General features: G+C 49.5%; 1 protein-coding gene across 1 annotated transcript in view; it reads right to left on the bottom strand.

Annotated features, from left to right (window-relative positions):
• Nucleotides 1-1,481: 1,481 nt before the first annotated feature.
• LOC114485504 (collagen alpha-1(III) chain-like) overlaps nt 1,482-16,445 on the bottom strand; it is a gene marked incomplete at its 5' end in the record, with an annotated part of 22,878 nt that continues 7,914 nt past the window's right edge. The window contains one exon of the mRNA XM_028487045.2: nt 1,482-3,231. Within this exon, the coding sequence (XP_028342846.1) occupies nt 3,227-3,231 (5 nt within the window). The remainder of the gene's footprint in view (nt 3,232-16,445) is intronic.

Genomic DNA, 16,445 nt, shown 5'->3' with positions numbered 1-16,445 from the left:
TAGTGGGTACATGGGTCCTTGTTTCAATGTTTCCCTTTTTATTTTACATTTTTGTTTTAAATAATACTTTCTTGAAAAGAAAAATAAATTGCAGAACTATTCTGGTGGAAATGGGACCCAAGCCCCCTTCCCACTATACCTCCCACTCAGCTGAGTCCCTGGGCAGAAAGCTGCATGGAAACCCCTCACCTCATGCCTGTGGAAACTGGGACCAGTAAGCTAGCAGACTGGCAACACCACTTCCACAATCTAAGAATACCAGAGGAGGTGGGGGTGGGGGACCTTGGTTAAATGCAGATTCCTGCCTTCTCCCAAGCTCCAGAAAGCAGTTTGCCAAGAGGGGCAGAGCATGAGCATCTGCATTTTTTAACAAGTTTCCTGTGCAATGCTGGTGCCAATTAATGTTGGAGAACTGAGCTGCCAATGAGTGAGACCGGCGGAAAGGGACCCCCTGGTCTCCAAGCCCCAGTCCAGGGTCTCATATTTATGGACAGGAAGTACAGACAGGAATTAACCGGCTCACAAGAGCAGGAAGGGAGTGTGTTTTAATTACACACACAGACAGCACCCTGAGGAGGGATGTATGAGGAACTCACCACCATCCAATCTCCAGCATCAAGAACAAAGATTGGTCAGGGTTTCCCTGGTGGAGCAGTGGTTGAGAGTCCGCCTGCCGATGCAGGGGACACGGGTTCTTGCCCCGGTCCGGGAAGATCCCACATGCCGCAGAGCGGCTGGGCCCTTGAGCCATGGTCGCTGAGCCTGCGCCATCTGGAGCCTGTGCTCCACAACGGGAGAGGCCACAACAGTGAGAGGCCCACGTACCGCCAAAAAAAAAAAAAAAAGAACAAAGATTGGTCAGGCCAAGAAGCCACAAGCAGAGTGTCTTGACAGACATGAGCTCACAAAAAAATCAGTCTGGGCTGAGCTTGAGGTTGAGTTTTACAGTGAGCTCCCCGACTATGGCTGTGCCAGAAGAATGAAGGCTCTGAAGGGACCTGTCTGCCTCTTCCTTACAACCAAACAGCTTCCACTCTTCCCCTACACATCGCTGTTTGCGCACCCAAGGCCCTGAGGTCTGGATCTGTTAAATAATAATGGCTACCACTTACTAAGCATTTACCTCAGGCCTCCTGCTGCAGGCCTTCTGTGCATTTTCTAATCCTCGCAAGGGTGGAGCTATCCCAGTTTTAGAGGAGACTCAGAGGCTAGGTGGCTAGCCAAAGGTCACACAGTGAGAAGGTAGTTGACCCCAAGGACCTGAAAGTTCAGGCTACCCTAGGCCTCTCAGCACGGCAGGAGACGACACTAGGTTCTTGAGGTCCCAAAGGGCTCAAGCTCAAGCTGACCCTACAAGGGACTGAGGCCATCAGCACCAGAATCCACTTCTCTGAGCCTATTAGCTCACCTGCCAGGCAAGGATAATGCCACTCAGCATAAGGGACAGGAGCAAAGCACAGCCAGGAATCAAAGCACTATTTATTACAAAGGCAACGCTCTAGGGTGGCCTGCAACCCAAAGGCCTGGGCTCTGGCTGCACCGAGCCCAGGAGAATTTTGCCCCCTCCAGCAGATCAGAAAGGAGAGGATGGAAGAAACTGCAGAGGCCCCACAGGACAAAGGACACACAGGAGGGAGAAAGGGGGGTAGAAAAGCAGAGATTTTACGTAGGCTCTGCACCAGGGCACAGGGGAGAGCTGAAGAGAGCATAAACCAGCCATTCAGATAAATTACCCTTCCTTATCGTTGGTGACCAGGGCTAATCAGCTCATAAGGTCTACCTCAACCATCACTGCATCTAAATCTCACAATTTCGGTTTGAGGTTAGGAAGGGTGGACATGGTTCTCCCCATATTACACAATAAGACAGAACTGAGACACAGTGAGCTTCCTGGCTTGTCCCAAGAAAATAAACTTGTTTTTGAAGATGCCAGCCCTAGGCTCCTGCCACTCTTATCATGAAACATCACCATTGACATGAGGGATTTTGTGTGCCAGGCACTGGGGAAGTAATGGTAAACAAGACAGTCCCTATCCTCTGAGGGCTCAGTTTATATAAAGTCTTAATCTTAACTCCACCTGTAATTGGTTGATCTCAACTGCCTGGGATGCTGTACTGAGGATCCTCAGTAAACAGGCTCAGGAAAAGCCTGTGATCAATTAGCAACGTCTTTTGTGGGCATGAGAAGGGACAGCAGTCACAGACATATTTATAATTCCAGTTTGGTAACAACTGAAAAATGCCCTTCATCTCAACAACCATTTAGCCCATACTATGTATTGTAGATACAGAAATGGGTAAGACTGCCAAGGATCCAGCCCATGAAACTAATGACTGACATTGAGAGCTGACATGGGTGGTGGTGGATTCAACGCACTTTCCCTCCAGGGACCACTCTGTCCTCACCCCCAGGTAAGACCTGCAACCCTTAGGCCTGGCCTCTCCCAGAGAGATTGAGGCAAGGCTCAGGAAGAACAAACTGCAGAAACACAAGTGAGAATTATGGAATGGGTGCCTCTGTGGAAAGCTCACCTGGCTGCTACTTCCCCAAGGTCAGCCCGGATCACCCCACTTCACTACCAGCAGCAGGGCAGTGCAATGGTTAAGAAAGAGTCTGGGCTCCAGAGTCCAGGTTCTGCCAATCCTACCTCAGCGACTCTGGATTTCTGTAAATGGGAATAGAGTTTCTAACCTACTGGGATTCTGCAGATTAAATGAGTTGATATTTGTAAAGCGCTTGGGGAAGCACACAGGAAGTACTCATTACTTGTTAGCTATTATTTGGAAGTTTATACATATCTCTGATTAAGGCCATTGACAAATTTTTCCACCCCATCTCACTCATTGGTGAGCCTATTAGTTACTTGATCCTGGCTGTTTGAGTGTTCCTCACCCCTCCTAGAACCATGCTTTACGCTCTTTATGCTCTATTTTGAAGAGCTGATCAGTAAGGTAGAGTGGAAAGGGGCAGGTGCTGCTGTTACTGGGAAATTGAGAGCATTTCTGAGCATTACCTCCTCCATTTGGGCAGGGCTTCCCTGGCCTGCTCAGGGTGTGTCAACCGCTGGCCCAGTGTAGGGGAGGGAAGAAAGGTGAAAGCTTGTGTCTGGAGGAACAGGAGTCACAGCATCTGCACCGGGTCACCTTGGGGCACGTGCTGCCAGACCTAGTCCTCTTCTAATCTTCACTCCTACAGCACCAACCATTCGAAGGGCCTCCCATTTCTCTATCCTTGAAGAAACAAGGCAGAAGGAAGAGAGAACTAGCATGGGCATCCTGACTCCTTTGCTGCCACCCGGGAGGCTGTGGCTAACAGACATCAGCTTTCTGCAAAATGAGAAGTGACCAGATGGCTTCCAAAAGTCCCTTTGGACTCTGGCCTTCCTCAACTCTAGGATCTGCAAAAAGCTGCCACCTCAGAGGGGCAATGGCAGTGATGATGCAAGCCAGGGGCTGGGACAGGGAAGACCTGGAATGGCAGAGACCATCCCAGAGCAACTGCAAGCCCAGCTGCAGCCAATGGAGAACTTTAGCAGCCAGCCTCTCCATTCCCAGCCAGGAGTCTGGCATCCCCAGGCTGCCACTGCCCTCACACTCCTTTCCCCAAGAGAACCTCCCGCTCAGTAGACAAACTGCTATCCCCACAGCTCCTTGATCAAGTCAAGTATCTTTCTAAACAAATGATTATGCAGCTACTATTGAGCCCTTCAGTATGATCTGTCACTGTGCTAAGTGCCTCCCTTGCAATATCTTAATAGAAAGACTGATGCTTGGGATTTCCCTGGTAGTCAAGACTTTGCCTTCCAATGAAGGGGGTGCAGGTTCGAGCCCTGGTCAGGGAACTAAGATCCCACATGCCTCGGGGATAAAAAAACCAAAACATAAAACAGAAGCAATATTGTAATAAATTCAATAAAGACTTTTAAAAATCCCACATGCCGCGGAGCAACTAAGCCTGTGCGCCACAACTACTGAGCCTGCGCTCTAGAACCTGTGAGCCACAACTACTGAACCCGCGTGCCACAACTACTGAAGCCCGCGCACCTAGAGCCCGTGCTCCGCAACAAGAGAAGCCACCGCCTACGCACCTCAACGAAGAGTAGCCCCCACTCACTGCAACTAGAGAAAGCCCACGCGCAGCAACGAAGACCCAACGCAGCCAAAAGTAAATAAATAAAATAAATTTTAAAAAAGGTCCACATCAAAAAAAAAAAAAGTAAGAAAGGAAGACTGATGTTTATCTTCTTTTACTCTCCTTAATTTCTTCCGTATTAGTTGTGCTTTAAAAGGGTGGGGGTTGGGGAGGGGGACTGGCTCTACCAGTTTTTAACTCTGACCCTGGGCAGTCCCTTAATCTCCATGAGCCTATGGAGAAGGAATTTCTCCATAAAAGGGGGCCAATTACCACCCACCTCAAGGGCACTGTGAGATAAGAATAAAGAAGTGTTCTGGGGCTTCCCTGGTGGCGAAGTGGTTGAGAATCCGCCTGCCAATGCAGGGGACACGGGACATGGGACACGGGTTCGTGCCCCCATCTGGGAAGATCCCACATGCCGCGGAGTGGCTGGGCCCGTGAGCCATGGCCACTGAGCCTGTGCTCCGCAACCGGAGAGGCCCACGTACCACCAAAAAAAAAAAAAAAAAAAAAAAGGAAGTGTTCTGTAAAGTCTTAAGGGCTATCCCAAAGGCAGTACAGGCAGTACCAACCCTTCCAATCTAAGGACTTGATGAGTAAGACTAGACCCCAGGAGTAATCAAAGGATGGCAGCTTAGAATCCTCAGCTCTGGCAGGCCACCTTGGGCAGTGTCCCACCTTAGGGCAATAGAGCTCCCAGGAGTACAAACCAGCTGCCTCCTTGGTACCTGAAACAGGCCCCTCCCAGCCTGTGGAGACTTGGCTCAGGGCTGCTGGATGCTACAGTGATGGGGGAGAAAGGCTGGATTCCCTGGATCCACCCAGTCTTCAAAACCTCAGTCATCAGGAATCTGATCACCTTACCTGAGGCCCAATCCAAGGTCTGCTGCTCAACCCAGCCCTCCTATGAAGGGGCAGGGGGTGGCCAGCAGCAGGCTAGTGATTTGCCTAGAACGCAGCCCCATTCTATAGGCTGAAAAACTGAGGCAAAGATTTGGGTGTGGGGGAAGAAGGAACAAAATGACACCAGGCTCCTACAAACCTCAGACCTGCTAAGAAATGAGGTTCTTGCCACAAAAGCCGCCTGGTGTGAAGCATGTGTCCCTGCACTAGGGGGACAGCACTGTTTGACAAACTAATCAATTATTTAGAGATTTCTAAGTCCTGACCTCACCCAGTCCAACCCATGTTCCTTTCTGCACTCACTCTGGCCCTGCTGGTCTTTTTCCCATTGCTGGCCAGCTTCCACTAGGGATGTGCTGTGGCCTTTGGGGGTACCCCAGGACAAACCCAAGTGGAGGGCTCTGCCCACCCCTCCCGGGTTTCCCCTTTGTACTTTGGCTAGTCACGAACCCAAGCAGTAAGCTCTTGGAAACCAGCCAAGAGTGATGGAAAGAGCACTGAATTGGGCATCGGATATACATACATAAATACATGCCTGTATTTTAAACAATGCACCCCTGTACAGCAGCCTTGGTCAGTAGCTTCCCCTGCATGGGCCTGCTTCCCTCAGCAAAAGGGTGGTATGCGTGCACATGTGCACAGGGTACGTGTGAATTCTGGCCGGGTTCAGTGGTCTCAGATCAACTCCAGGTGCCTGCAGGGTGCAGTGGAGGAGCAGGGGCCTCGGGTAGAGAGCGGGTGTGCACGTCTGCCAGGCAGCAATGTAGTACTGGCCAGCTCCTTAACCTTCCTCACCAGGAAAATGTAACCTTCCTTACCAAGGCTGCTTTGAGGGTTATAAGCGACTTTGAAAGCCTATGTTTTTAAATGGGGGAAAAAATTTGGCTCACAAAATATCATGATCCCCTTTTTTTTAAAGGTGCGTGTATATATACAAAATATACATACGTGTGTGTCTGTGTGTGTGACTCACAAAGAAAAATCTAGAAATGTGCTGTCCAATACAGTAGTCGCTAGCCACATGTGGATGCTGAACACACGTAACGTGGCTAGTCTGAACTGAGAAGTACTTTAAGTGTAGAAGACATACCAGATTTCAAAGACTTAGTAGAAACAATAGTTTTTTATACTGACTATATGCTGAAATGATAATATTGTGATTATCCTGGGTTATATTATTTAAGTTGATTTCACCTGTCTTTACTTCTTAAAAATATGGTTACTAGAAAATTTTTAATTGTGTACACGGCTTGCATTGTATTTCTATTAGGCAGCACTGATCTAAAAGGGTATGGTTGCTTAGTAGTATTTCTGGTGGCTGCTGGAACAGATTATGAAGGGATTTGTTTTCTCTTTGCTAAAAGACATTTGGACATTTTTTCTACAATGAACTGGTGCTGCTTGAATAAGTTGAAAAGATTTCCCCTTCGAAGTAAGTTAAAAGACAGAACACAAGGACTTCCCTGGTGGGTCCAGTGGTTAAGAATCCGCCTTCCAATGCAAGGGACGCAGGTTTGATCCCTGGTCAGGGAACTAAGATCCCACATGCCGCAGGGCAACTAAGCCCACACACTGCAACTACTGAGCCCGTGCACTGCAATGAACAGCCCTAGTGCTGCAACTAAGACCCAATGCAGCCAATAAGTAAGTAAGTAAATAAATAAATAAGACCCAACACATAAGAGTATTTTCCATCTGCTTTGACAACCCAGAGCCAGAGAGCCTCCCAATGCCAATAGCGAGCAGCCCCCACCCCTCCCACTGGCCCAGAGGCCATGCCCAAGAAACCACAAGGTCAGCAGGGCTCTCTCCAGCAGGCTGCGCATGGCCTGACAGAGCTGAAGAGGAACATCTCTGAGGGAAGAGGGGCCAGGGCTCCCCAGCAGGATCAGAAGTTCCAGGGCCTGGCTCACACTCACTGAGGGTGGCCAGGGCAGGCAGAGCTGGGACCTCGAGGCTGGGCCAACTGGGGCCCACACAAGATTCCTGCTGTCTGAAGATTTGTGTGGGTTCTCTCTCCCCCAGAAAGTTTTTCAGGTGAGATACGTATACTTCTGTGGTCTGGGAGAATGCAAAGCCAGACGGTAAGTCAGTCTGCCGTGAGCTGGAATCCCAGCTGCTAACAAACTACTATGCAGCCTTGAGCAAATTACTGAACCTCTCTGAACTCCTGTTTTCTGGTCTGTAAAATGAGGATCATGACTGTAGCAGCTGGATCCCACAGGGATGTGAAAATGAACCAAGATCATGAACAAGATGTGTGTGATGGCTCAGAAGTTTGTTAATCACGGGAGACGTGTAAGCTTTCAGGCAGTCTGGCATGGCTCCCTGGGGCATCTGTCTTCAACAAGGCAAGTTACCCATGAGGCAGGTTCTAGGACACCTGGCTAAGCCCAGGGACAAGATAAAGGCACATCAGCAATGGATGAGCAATGCACTCATGAGCATGGAATCCAATCCCTTCATACAAGTCGTGAGAAATGAATGTCCAGCCAGGAGAAATGTGAGAGCGGGGCTGAAATCAGAACATGGATCTCCAGACTTCCAGCTCTGGCAGCTTGCTCTGACCCCACCCTGAAGTTCTTACCTGAAAGTTTCCAATAAGAAGTCAGGAATGGAAAACTGTGACCAAGAGAGCCCATGTCGGGCTCATTCCCTATCTCCAGGCCTCCCTGTGCCTGACGCCATACTGTTCACCCACACGCTCCCTCCACCTCCACCCCGGAGCATGGAACCGGGGAGAGGCCAGGGGAAGCAGAGAAAACACTCATACTCCTCCTGGCTCTGGGGCTAAGAGACCCAGATCCAGGGGGAATATACCTGCCTGCCTCAGGCCACCCTTCTGATTAATGGACACAATACAACTGATCTGACTTCTGGACAGTATGAGAAGAGAGCAGGAAGTAAGAAATAGCAGTCAGAAAACGTCCTCTTTAAGTGGCCTAGTCTGGAGGAGGGGGGACAGGACAGGGCACTAAGTTAGTCGGATGTCCCAAGTCACTATGCCATCGTCTGTTCCTTTCCATCTCTTTCCTGGATGCCTGCTGAAGTCTCCGAGGGGCATCCCTGCAACTAACCGGGCCTCTTGCCGCCCCGACCCCAGTCTACTCCACAGAATGGACAAAGCCTAAAGCAGAAGCCGGATCATGTCACCCCCTTCTTTGCTTTGAGAACAGCAGCCAAACTCCCTAAGCTGGCCTCCAAAAGCCTCTCGTGTCAGTTGCTTGGAGAACTCTAAATTCATCACCACCTGGTACCTGCTGTTCCTCCAGGCTAGAGTGCTCATCAGCAGGCTCCTTACCAACGCCATCTTGGCTCACCCTCAGAGGTATTTCCTGACACCCTGATTGAAGCTACCCTCACCCACACAACCCTCAACACTTCTCTATTAGTTTGTTTCTTTCACAGCACTCACCACTATCAGAAACTGCCAAGTAGTACTAGAGATGGTGGCAAACCAACATTCCTCCCACTGAAAAGCAGGGCCCATGTCCCCACCCCTTCATTCTCAGCAGGATCTGTGACCTCTACCAACATAACATGCCAAAAGTGATATTGTGCCAGTGCTCAGGCCCAGGACCTTAGAATACTGACCACACCTACTTCCTGTCTCTTGGAACAGCTCTCCGGGAGCCCCAAGCCACTATGTAGTTAAGTCCTACTACTCTGAAATCACCATGCTGGAGAGGGCACCTGAAGGCACTCCAGTTCTAGCTGAACCCAGCCATCCCTGTCAAGGTTCCAAACATGTGAGTGAAGCTGTGGTGGGCCCTGTATGTAGACCAGGACCTGCCTGCCACCTCTATCACTAAAACAAAGAAAAGAAGAATCACCTGGCTGAGCCCTGTCCAAATCCTGCCCCATAAATCAGTGAATAAAAGGGCTGTTTTTGATATAACTAGTAGCCTCCCCTTCCCCTCCCCGCAACCCCCCAGTGAAGATGGCCATGTGTCCTGCCCCCCATCCACCATACATGGTGGGGTATCACTCCAGGACCTTGCTTCAGACATGTAAGCTCCCCATCCATTAAACCACTGATGACTCTTGCTGACTCCGGGATCTTTCTTCAGTCTTGAAGCTGGGCAACAGAGGCCCTGAAGGCCTGCAGGGTGCAGCCCAACAACCAGCAAAGAAATAAAAGATCTGTGACAGGCTAGTTAATCTTCAGTCTTAGCAAACACCAAAATCACAACTAACTGCTGAACTACCATTGACAAAAAAGACCAAAAACAAACAAACAAACAAACAAACAAAAAACAAGCTGGAACTTACCAAAAAAGATACCCTACATCCAAAGACAAAGAAGCCACAACGAGATGGTAGGAGAGGCACAACCGCGATACAATCAAATCCCATACCTGCCAGGTGGGCGACTCATAAACTGGAAAACAATTATACCACAGGAGTTCTGCCGTAAGAGTGAAAGTCCTGAACCCCAAGTCAGGCTTCGCAGCCTGGGAGTCGGGCAACGGGAGGAGCCTCCAGAGAATATGGCTTTCAAGGCCAGCAGGGTTTGATCTCAGGATTCCTCGGGGCTGGGGGAAATAGAAACTCCACTCTTGGAGGGCGCACAAAAAGTCGCATGCGCACCAGGATCCAGGCTGTTTTTGGGGTGATTTGTTAGGCAGCAATAGATAACCAGAACTACCTTGCTGGTTTACGTTGTCACCCCGCTAGAATGTAAACTATGAGGGCAGGCCCCTTCTGTCTTATCCCCATCAGTATTCCCATGGTCTAACATTTAGTAGGTTACTGAAATAAATGTGTTAAATGAATGATTTTCACTTTGGTGGCAGCCAAGTTAGTTCCTTCCAGGCAAAGAAAGGTTAGGCTCAAGCCCTGGTGCTTCTCTAGGTAAGCCTGAGGACTCTGAATACTCAAGACAATCTCTCTAGGGGAATTCCCTGGCAGTCCAGTGGTTAGGACTCCGCGCTTCCATTGCAGGGGGCACAGGTTCAATCCCTGGTCAGGCAACTAAGATCCTGCATACTGCGTGGCCAAACCCCTCACCCCACCCCCGCCAAAAACAGTGACTCTAAATGAAATAGTCCTGGGCTATAGTGCTCAGTTTGGCTCAAATAAACCTCTTAAAAAAAAAAAGACAATCTCTCAAGATGGGCTGGCTTCCCCTCTCACTGAACTAGTTGATACTTTGACCCTGGCCTCCACCAGTCCTAGGTTCTAAATCTCAGGGCCAGAAAGGGGTTCTCAGCAACTGCCCAAACTAACCAAGTACAGAACCTCCTCAACAACATTCCTGCCAAGGAATGAGCCACCATTTTTTGCACACTGCTGGGGGCACTCAACAACTTTCTGGGGCAGCTCACCTCGGCCCAGAACTTCCCAGAAGCCTAGGGCAGAATGCCCCATGCCTAGGTAGAAGAATCCCACAGCCTTGGCCCACCTCTTAGGGATGACACTCTAAAGCTGGTCCTATCAGGTGGGGAAAAGCAATCCCCATTAGATAAAATCTTTCTCAAACTAGTCTTGACCTCTGATTTGATACATAGAACTTAATCCTAGTGGGAAAGGACCTTGAAAGGTCTTCTGGCTCGACCACTTTCATTTACAGAAAAGGGAAAGAAGTCCAAAGAGGTTCAGTCAGTCACCCAAGGTGTCTGAGCAATTGAGCCAAACATCTGGGACTAGAAGGCTGGTCCCAAATTCTCCTGCCCATAGTTCTCTGTCCTAGGGCTCACACCCATGGAGAAGCCTCTTTCCAGTGTCTGTAGCCCCAGAGAGAATTCAGTGCTCCAATGAGCCTTAGTTCCATTGCCCAAAGAGCAGGCTCATGATGCACAAGGCCTCTAGCCAGCATCTTTCCCCTTTCCACCCAAAACACAGTAACATCTGCCTTAGCTGCTCTCATACCCGAAGGGTGTTTGAGCTAGAAAGGGCCTTAGAGATTGCTATCAAGGATGTTACACCCATTTCACAGACGCAGGGATGGGAGTGAAGTCTCACTGGGGCCTAACATAACCGCTAGCTCACGCCTTAGCATTCAGACAGCTTTCTACTGCTGCTCTGAGGCCTCAGGCCACAATGCCCAGTGGTGTCCTGTCTCCCCATCACATCCGCTCTCGCTCAGAGAGGTGGGTACGGAGACCCCTCCAGGGACTGCATGCAATTCCTGCCCTTGGCCTTAAAGTTTTCCCCACCCTTTCCTCTCAAATTCTTCTCAAGTAAGGATGCTCTCAGCTTGTGGGCTGGACAGACTGCTGTCCTCTCTCCTTTGTATGATAAAACACACCAAGACTGAGCCCATAGGCCCAATGCAGGCATCCTCGTCTAAAGGGAGCTAGATCCTGACACTGGATAGTAGTCATAAAGGAACAGAGGCTCAGTGTGGCCAGGTCTTCTCATTTTTTTTTCATAACAGCTTTACTGATATTATTCACATACCATGCTATTGACCCATTTAAAGTGTACAATTCATTATTATTTTTTTGGCATATTCAGAGTCTGGCTTTTAAAAGAGGAGCTGCCAATCGCCAGGTTTCCAGACACATTTTCTTGATTTTAAAACACAGATGATTACTTTCAACTGTTTTTTTTTTTTGTTTGTTTGTTTTTGCGGTACGCAGGCCTCTCACTGTTGTGGCCTCTCCCGTTGCGGAGCACAGGCTCCGGACGCGCAGGCTCAGCGGCCATGGCTCACGGGCCCAGCCGCTCCGCGGCATGTGGGATCCTCCCGGACCGGGGCACGAACCCGTGTCCCCTGCATCGGCAGGCGGACTCTCAACCACTGCGCCACCAGGGAAGCCCTCAACTGTTTTTAAATGAAGGGTAATCAAACACTGTCAGCAGGCTGAACTGGAATTGAGGCAGTAAAGGGAGTGGATACCCATTTGTAACTTCTACCTTTCAGGACAAAAGCCCCATCATGGCTTTTGTGTCTTATTTACCCCTGAATTCTGGAGCCTGATACGTAACAAGTACTCAAAAATTTCGGAATGAACAAATCTAGAAAAGTACTTTGCAAATTTACAGCTGCAGAGCCCTACAGGAAACTGCCATCCAAATTCTTTAAATACTACATGTCAAGGAACCCAGTACCTCCTGTGGCAGCTGAGTCTGCTGGGGGGCACTACTGAAAATTACTACTTGACCAGAGCCAAAACCTACTGACCCTCCACCTCCCACCGGCCATCAGAGCTTTACCTGTAGGGCCACTTGAGGCAGATCTGTTCAAATGCTGTAGTTCAGAACAACCGGCATTTCCACCCACCCCAAGCTTTGATTCTCTGGGAAAAATAATCCTAGTTTATTCAATCATCCCCTCCCTCTTCACAGTAAGGTGCATGCGTCCCAGTGAGCCGCCACCTCTTGTGTGTTCCTGATTTCCTGTCTCCCTCCCACACTCCCTAGAAGCAGCACCCAGCCTCCCACACCCAACCATGTCCAAACTCCACCCCTACACTCGGCTCCACTTTGGACAAAACCTAAACTAGGCTACTCCACCCAGATAATTGGCCTCTCTTTCTTGTATCACTGTAAAGATATATAAAGAACAGGAAAAGCGCAGACCTCCACTCCCCCAAGCAAACCCAAAGCTGCAGAAAGATACCAAACATGGAGCAGGAAGGTTTCACTTCAAAGCACCTGAGGGGCTTCCCTTCCCTGGTGGCACAGTGGTTAGGAATCCGCCTGCCAATGCAGGGGACACGCGTTCGAGCCCTGGTCCGGAAAGATCCCACATGCTGTGGAGCAACTAAGCCCGTGCGCCACAACTACTGAGTCTGCGCTCTAGAGCCCGCGAGCCACAACTACTTAGCCCGCGAGCCACAACTACTGAAACCTGCATGCCTAGAGCCCGTGCTCCACAACGAGAGAAGCCACTGCAATGAGAAGCCTGCGCACCGTAACAAAGAGTAGCCCCCGCTCGCCACAATTAGAGAAAGCCCGCACACAGCAAAGAAGACCCAACGCAGACAAAAATAAATAAAATAAAATTTTTTTAAAAAGCACCTGAGCTGGTCTCTCACAGACATTCTACCACTAGGGCACTCCCAAGTGCCACAATATGGGCTTCTCATGCAGGATTATAGCCCCAGTGATTCCTTAAATTCCCCTTCACTATGGAGTTGTGTAACAGCCTAGGGCAGGGTGGGAAGAACTGGCTCTTAAGTGACATGGGCGGCTTTCCTGTGTATGCTCAGGACCAAACAGCAGGGATAAGGGGCAGAGAGGACCCAGGAAGACAGAGGAAGCCTGGCTTTAGCACTTGAGCTCTATTAGCAAATTGAAGACCTGGGTCAAATTCAAGACCTCGAAAGAAGAACCACCAACACTCTTACGATTATCACTTATTATTTGCCAGGCTCTGGCTGAGCACTCACCTTCCCCTAGCTCACATTCACAGTGATCCTGCGACGTGGGTACTCCAGGTATAACTCCATTTAACCGAAGCCCAGAAGTTACCAACCTTTCCAAGGGCGCTCACTTGGTAGGTGGCTGGGTTAACTCAAACTGGATGACTAACTCCAAAGTCGACATTCTACCACCCAATGCTATTTCTTCCTCCAGAGGAGTGAAAACAAAATCGGAGTAGACCCAAGAGACATGGGTTCCAGTCTCAGCCTTGCTTTGAATTGACTGTGATCTTGAGCAACTCTTTTTCCTTTCTGGGCCTGAAGTACCTAACCTGTAAATCAATGGTTTAGATTCAATGACCTCTGGGGTCCCTTGCAGCTCTAAATACTCCTTCTCCTCTGAAAGGAGAGAAAGGAAATCCAAGCCCCTGAGGGCACAGCAATGGGAACAGAGTTGATAAATGGGCATTGGTCAGGGTAAGCCTGGCTCTCTAAAGCCCAGTATTCTCAGGAACTCACTACAGCAGCCCATCTATGGGCAAATGCAAACCCACTGTTAGCACAGGTGTAAAAATGGTTGAATTCAGCTGAAGGGAGGTAGCTCTGATGGGAAGGAAACCTTGTGCATGTAGCTATCTCTGGAAAAGCCCACAGAGCCAAGCTGCAGAGAGGCTGGTGGCAGGCAGCCTAGATGTGGACCTAGAAGTCCCACCACATGGGTGCTTTCCCTGGTGGAGGTGGGGATTCCCGTATGGAAGCCTGTCCCCCTACCAGGGCCGCCTCCTCTTTCCACCTAAACGGCTGCAGCAGCGCAAGCAGGCTGGGGCTCTTGGCTTAAGCATGGACTCAACCTAGGCCAGTCCATCAGCAATTGTGATTCTCCCAGGAACTGAAACGCATCCCAGATAATCTGGCCTTCTGAAAGGTCAGAGAAATCCCATACACTGGAGCTGCTCCCTACCCCTGAAGGATGACAGCTGATAACTGTCCTAGACATACACTTCAGGAATGACTCAGAAGTCTGCTCTCTTTGTAATCCAGGAACCTTGCCCCAAAGGATCAGACAGGAAACCCCAAATCATCTATTCTTAACCTAAGAGGTTCTGCCACGTGGCAAAAGCAATCTTTCAAAAGCAAAAATCTGACCATGCCACTCCTTCACTTAAAATCTTCAATAGCTCCCTACTGCCTTCCAGTTAAAATGAGAATTTATACTACAGCCACAGGGAGTTACTCAGTTCTCTGAACCTCATGGCCTTTCCTCAACCAAGACAGCTCTCTTTCCAGGCCTTTTCTCAGATAAGTCCTACCTGTCCTTCCCATTTCAGGTTAGCCACTGCTTCCTCCAGAAAGACTTCTCTGACCTAGACTGAACTGGGTGCTCCCTGCTGCACTCCCAAAGAATCCCACAGCTTTTTTTTTTTTTTTTTTTTTTGCGGTACGTGGGCCTCTCACTGTTGTGGCCTCTCCCGTTGCGGAGAACAGGCTCCGGACACGCAGGCTCAGCGGCCATGGCTAACGGGCCCAGCCGCTCCGCGGCACGTGGGATCCTCCCGGACCGGGGCACGAACCCGCGTCCCCTGCATCGGCAGGCGGACTCTCAACCACTGCGCCACCAGGGAAGCCCCCCACAGCTTTCTTACACAGCACTTTCCATTATGCATTGTTGAGTGTGTGTGTTCTTTGTCAACACAGATTTTTATTATTCACTGTGGTATTCCTCTATGCCAGACTCAAAATGTGAATGATGCTGTTAAAAGTACGAGATTCATTCATTCATTCATTAAATGTTCACCGAGCTGCCTACTATGTGCCAGGCATGCTTAGGTGCTGGGGATAAAGCAGTGGTCAAACACCAAAGACCCTCACCCAATGGTGATAAAAGCTAAGAAGAAAAATGAAGCAGGGTAAAGGGATGGGGATAGACAGTATAGGGTGCAGGCTTGCTATTTAATATAGGGTGGTCTGGGAAGGCCTCTCCATCTCAATGAATGGAACAGGAACCTGAAGAAAGTGAGGGTGTGGCCCATGCGGCTATCTGGGGGAAGAGCATCACAGAACAAAAGCCCTGAAGCAGGAGGGTGCACAACATGCTCCAGGAAAAGCAAGGACCAGTGGTGATGGAAGGGGAAAGTGGTAAAAGATGAACTCAGAGCTGAGGGTCAGGTCAAGGGGACGTCTGGGGAGCCAGATCAAGAAACTCTAAGGACTCTGAATTTTACTCCGCTACAGAAGCCATGAGAGGACTTTAAGCAGGAGTGACAGGACACCAGTTCAGAGGTTTCTGCAACCTTCTAGCTGAGTAGTAATGGTATGTGGACCAGGATGGCAGCCAAGGAGGAGGTAAAAAGAAAGCATTTAGCTTTGGTCACAGTTTTTCGGAGCCAAAAGGATGTACTGGTAAATTAGATGTAAGGCGACAGAGAAATAGAGGTGCCAAGAATGACCCCAAGGTTTTTAGTCTGAGCAATTAGAAGGACAGAGCTGCTTATTAATCTCTCCTGAGTCTCACTTTCCTCATCTGTGAAGTGGGGATAAAAAGAGCACCTGCTGAGCAGGTTACACAGGGAAATTGCAATATCACTATTACTTATAGTGGGGTTATCAGGAGCTTCAGTAAGCTAGGGTATGTGGAAAGGAGAGCAAAAACCAGAGCTCAGGTGGACCATGCATCCAGATGGCTCCTGTCAACTGTGGGACTGAATTCAGTTGCTCTGAAAAGCTTAGAACTTCATTTTAAAGGAAGGAAAGAAAAGGCTACCTGGAGTTGCTGGAATGTATGTTCAGACGGGAAGGTGGTTACCACAACAAGCTTGGAGGGTTATTACAAAGTACCCCGTACACAGGCCTCCGATGGAGGGGCCATCTGGGTTTACCAATAATACCTCAAATTGAGGTGGTAAAGCCCTTCACTGTATGTCAGATTTATATGGCTGGCTTTACAAAATTCATCATAAAAGCCCACATACCTCACCTTCCACACCGGCTTTGCCAGTCCAAAGGCGCAAAGGAAAAGTGCCACATCAAGACTGTCCCTCATGGGCTTCCCTGGTGGCGCAGTGGTTGAGAGTCCGCCTGCCGATGCAGGGGAGGCG

The sequence above is a fragment of the Physeter macrocephalus genome, unplaced genomic scaffold (genome assembly GCF_002837175.3).
Source record: "Physeter macrocephalus isolate SW-GA unplaced genomic scaffold, ASM283717v5 random_1156, whole genome shotgun sequence".
NCBI classification, from domain to species: domain Eukaryota; kingdom Metazoa; phylum Chordata; class Mammalia; order Artiodactyla; family Physeteridae; genus Physeter; species Physeter macrocephalus.
This window is presented reverse-complemented; position numbering and strand designations above follow the sequence as displayed.